Consider the following 2,425-nt stretch of genomic DNA (forward strand, 5'->3'; position numbering starts at 1 on the left):
ATTACTACAAATAAGGGTAAAACGAGAAAAAAATAATTAATTTTTTCTTGAACTTCTAAAATGACAAATAATGTGAGACAACTATTTTTAGAAACCACATCAGATAATTTGAAACGGAGGGAGTATTTCTTAAACCACAAGAATAACACACACAACGGAACAGAACATGCTGCTAAAATTAAACTAATAGTAGTTGGTTTTGATGTACAACAATAAGAGGGAAATAGAGTTACATGTAACTGACACTTGGTTAAGAAAGAATTTGTATTTCGCCAGAAGTCAATTTCTTCTATCAATCGCTAATTCAAGTATGAAATACAATGTTTGTCTGCAATATCAGTATATGTCTATGGCCTAGAAAACAACATTTTCATCACTTTGCACAAAGGGAAGATTAGACTATCCCCTTGACTAACTTTGATGGAATAAATATGATACAACTTTAAGAAAAACAAATGTAAAATGTAATAACTTTAAAGAATTACATAAATCAAGAAGAACACATCAAAGTTAACTCCTTTTTCATGACAGGAAAGAAGTACCAGCATGGTTATGGTGCAAAAGATTATGAGCAATTGCATCCCTTGCAAGCCTAGCATTAGTCGATCTCAATTGAATCTCGGGAACCATCTCATCATCGATGAGCTCGAAATTGAGCTCTGGATCCATTTCCTCTTTCCTCATCTCGCATATATTATGCAACACGCAGCACGCCCCTAGCACGACTGGCAAATCTTGAAGTTTCACCTCTGTTCTCTTCTGCAGACAAGACCATCGCCTTTTCAACCTCACAAACGACTCCTTTGCAACCCTCTGAACCTCTCCAATCTTCTCATTGAAAGCATGCTGAGTCCAAGTCAGATGCTGCTGTGTATAAGGCACTAAAACCCAATCCATCAAAGGGTATCCAGAACTGCCAACAATCCAAACACCATTCAATAACCCTGTATTCGCCCTCTGGAAAAGGGCGGATTTTTCCAATACCTGATCATCAGGCATTGAACCAGGCCAACCAATACAAACATCCGTAAACACCCCCCTAGGATCAACTACGCCCTGGACGGTAATTGAATACGATGTCTTCTGATTCCTCTCTGTATGCCTCTTATTAAAATAAGCCGCGACACTAATCTTAGGAGCAATTATAGGTATATGAGTAGTATACATTGATCCCACAACATTAGGGATCCCCGACATAGCCTCATACTCATCCTTTACATTCCTCATTTTCTCTTCATCAGGCCATTGAAGATACTTAGGCATCAACACAGTCCTAATCGCGGTACAAACCTCTAACACGAGCTTATGGCAGGTCGAAATACCCAATCCAAACCTCTTCGAAACCAACCTAAGAGGCTCCCCAGTGGCCAATCTCCATATACAAACCGCGACACGCTGCTTCACAGGCACAGCATCTCTTAACATAGTATTCTCTTTAGCAACCACAGAGCTCAATTCATTACATATCATCTCAAATGTATCTTTCCCCATTCGAAACGCCTTTTTAAACTCCTCTTCAGGGAAATCAGCACTGTTACATTGATCCCACCAAGCTTTTGATCTATTCTTCACCCATAACCGCCGTTGGGGCGCCCCTGCCCCTCCCTTTTCACTATTACTATTCCCTTTACTGCTCGAGACGATTTCATCCTCAGCAGCAGCAGCAGCAATGGCACAAGCAGCAGCTGAATTGCCTCGCCCTTTTCGTTTTCGAGCACCATCTAACTGTTCTAAATCATTTTGATGCTGCTGAACGTTTGAATAATAATCCCACATGACCTTAGTTGTTTTCTTGTGATTCGCCTCGAATAAGAGCTTATTTTCTTCCTCTTCCTTAACAAATTCCTCTTTTTCCGACTTTTCTTGCTCCTCAAGTAACAACAACGATGTTATTATCTCTTTCAGCTCCTTTGTTTTCACAGCTCCACCACCTTGATTTTCAAGCCCACCAAATTCATCATTTTCACCTCCACCACCACTAGTATTATTGTACAGATTGCTGGCGGGGGTTTCTGGAACAGTATCTTTTCTTCTTCTGCGACGCTTATTGGATGCGTTATCATTCATCTGAACGAGAGTTTTCTCGAGCAATTCACGGAAAAAGCTAGAATTTTCTGGGAAAGAAGGGAGTTGTTGCTTCATATATGGCAAAAAGGGAAAGCAGGCAAAGTGTTTGAAGAAATGTTTAAATGATAGTGTGAACGCATAGAGACTTCGGAATATACAAGAAAGATATAATAAATGAGGTTGAAAGATGGGACATGTATATATGTAGAAGAAAAAAGGGTGGAATTAATTAATGTAGAAAATAGAAGGATTTTCAAGAAAACGTGTGTGAATGGTATGAACGCGGCTTTGGATTTTTGGATTTGAAGGAAGTTTCGAGGGGGGAAGAAAGCAGATTTGTTTTTGTGGGGGTGGGGTT

At 39.8% G+C, this 2,425-nt stretch overlaps 1 protein-coding gene across 1 annotated transcript; it reads right to left on the reverse strand.

Moving 5' to 3' along the window:
• Positions 1–246: 246 nt before the first annotated feature.
• LOC109211553 lies at positions 247–2,263 on the reverse strand. The gene has a single exon (XM_019375094.1). The coding sequence runs from the start codon at positions 2,140–2,142 to the stop codon at positions 523–525; it is 1,620 nt and encodes a 539-aa protein (XP_019230639.1). The 5' UTR covers positions 2,143–2,263; the 3' UTR covers positions 247–522.
• Positions 2,264–2,425: the final 162 nt, after the last annotated feature.

This window comes from Nicotiana attenuata, unplaced genomic scaffold, assembly GCF_001879085.1.
Source record: "Nicotiana attenuata strain UT unplaced genomic scaffold, NIATTr2, whole genome shotgun sequence".
NCBI classification, from domain to species: Eukaryota; Viridiplantae; Streptophyta; class Magnoliopsida; order Solanales; family Solanaceae; genus Nicotiana; species Nicotiana attenuata.

Excerpts from the sequence above, each read along its gene's own strand:
- LOC109211553 (XM_019375094.1), bottom strand. The coding sequence starts at position 2,142 with ATGAAGCAACAACTCCCTTCTTTCCCAGAAAATTCTAGCTTTTTCCGT.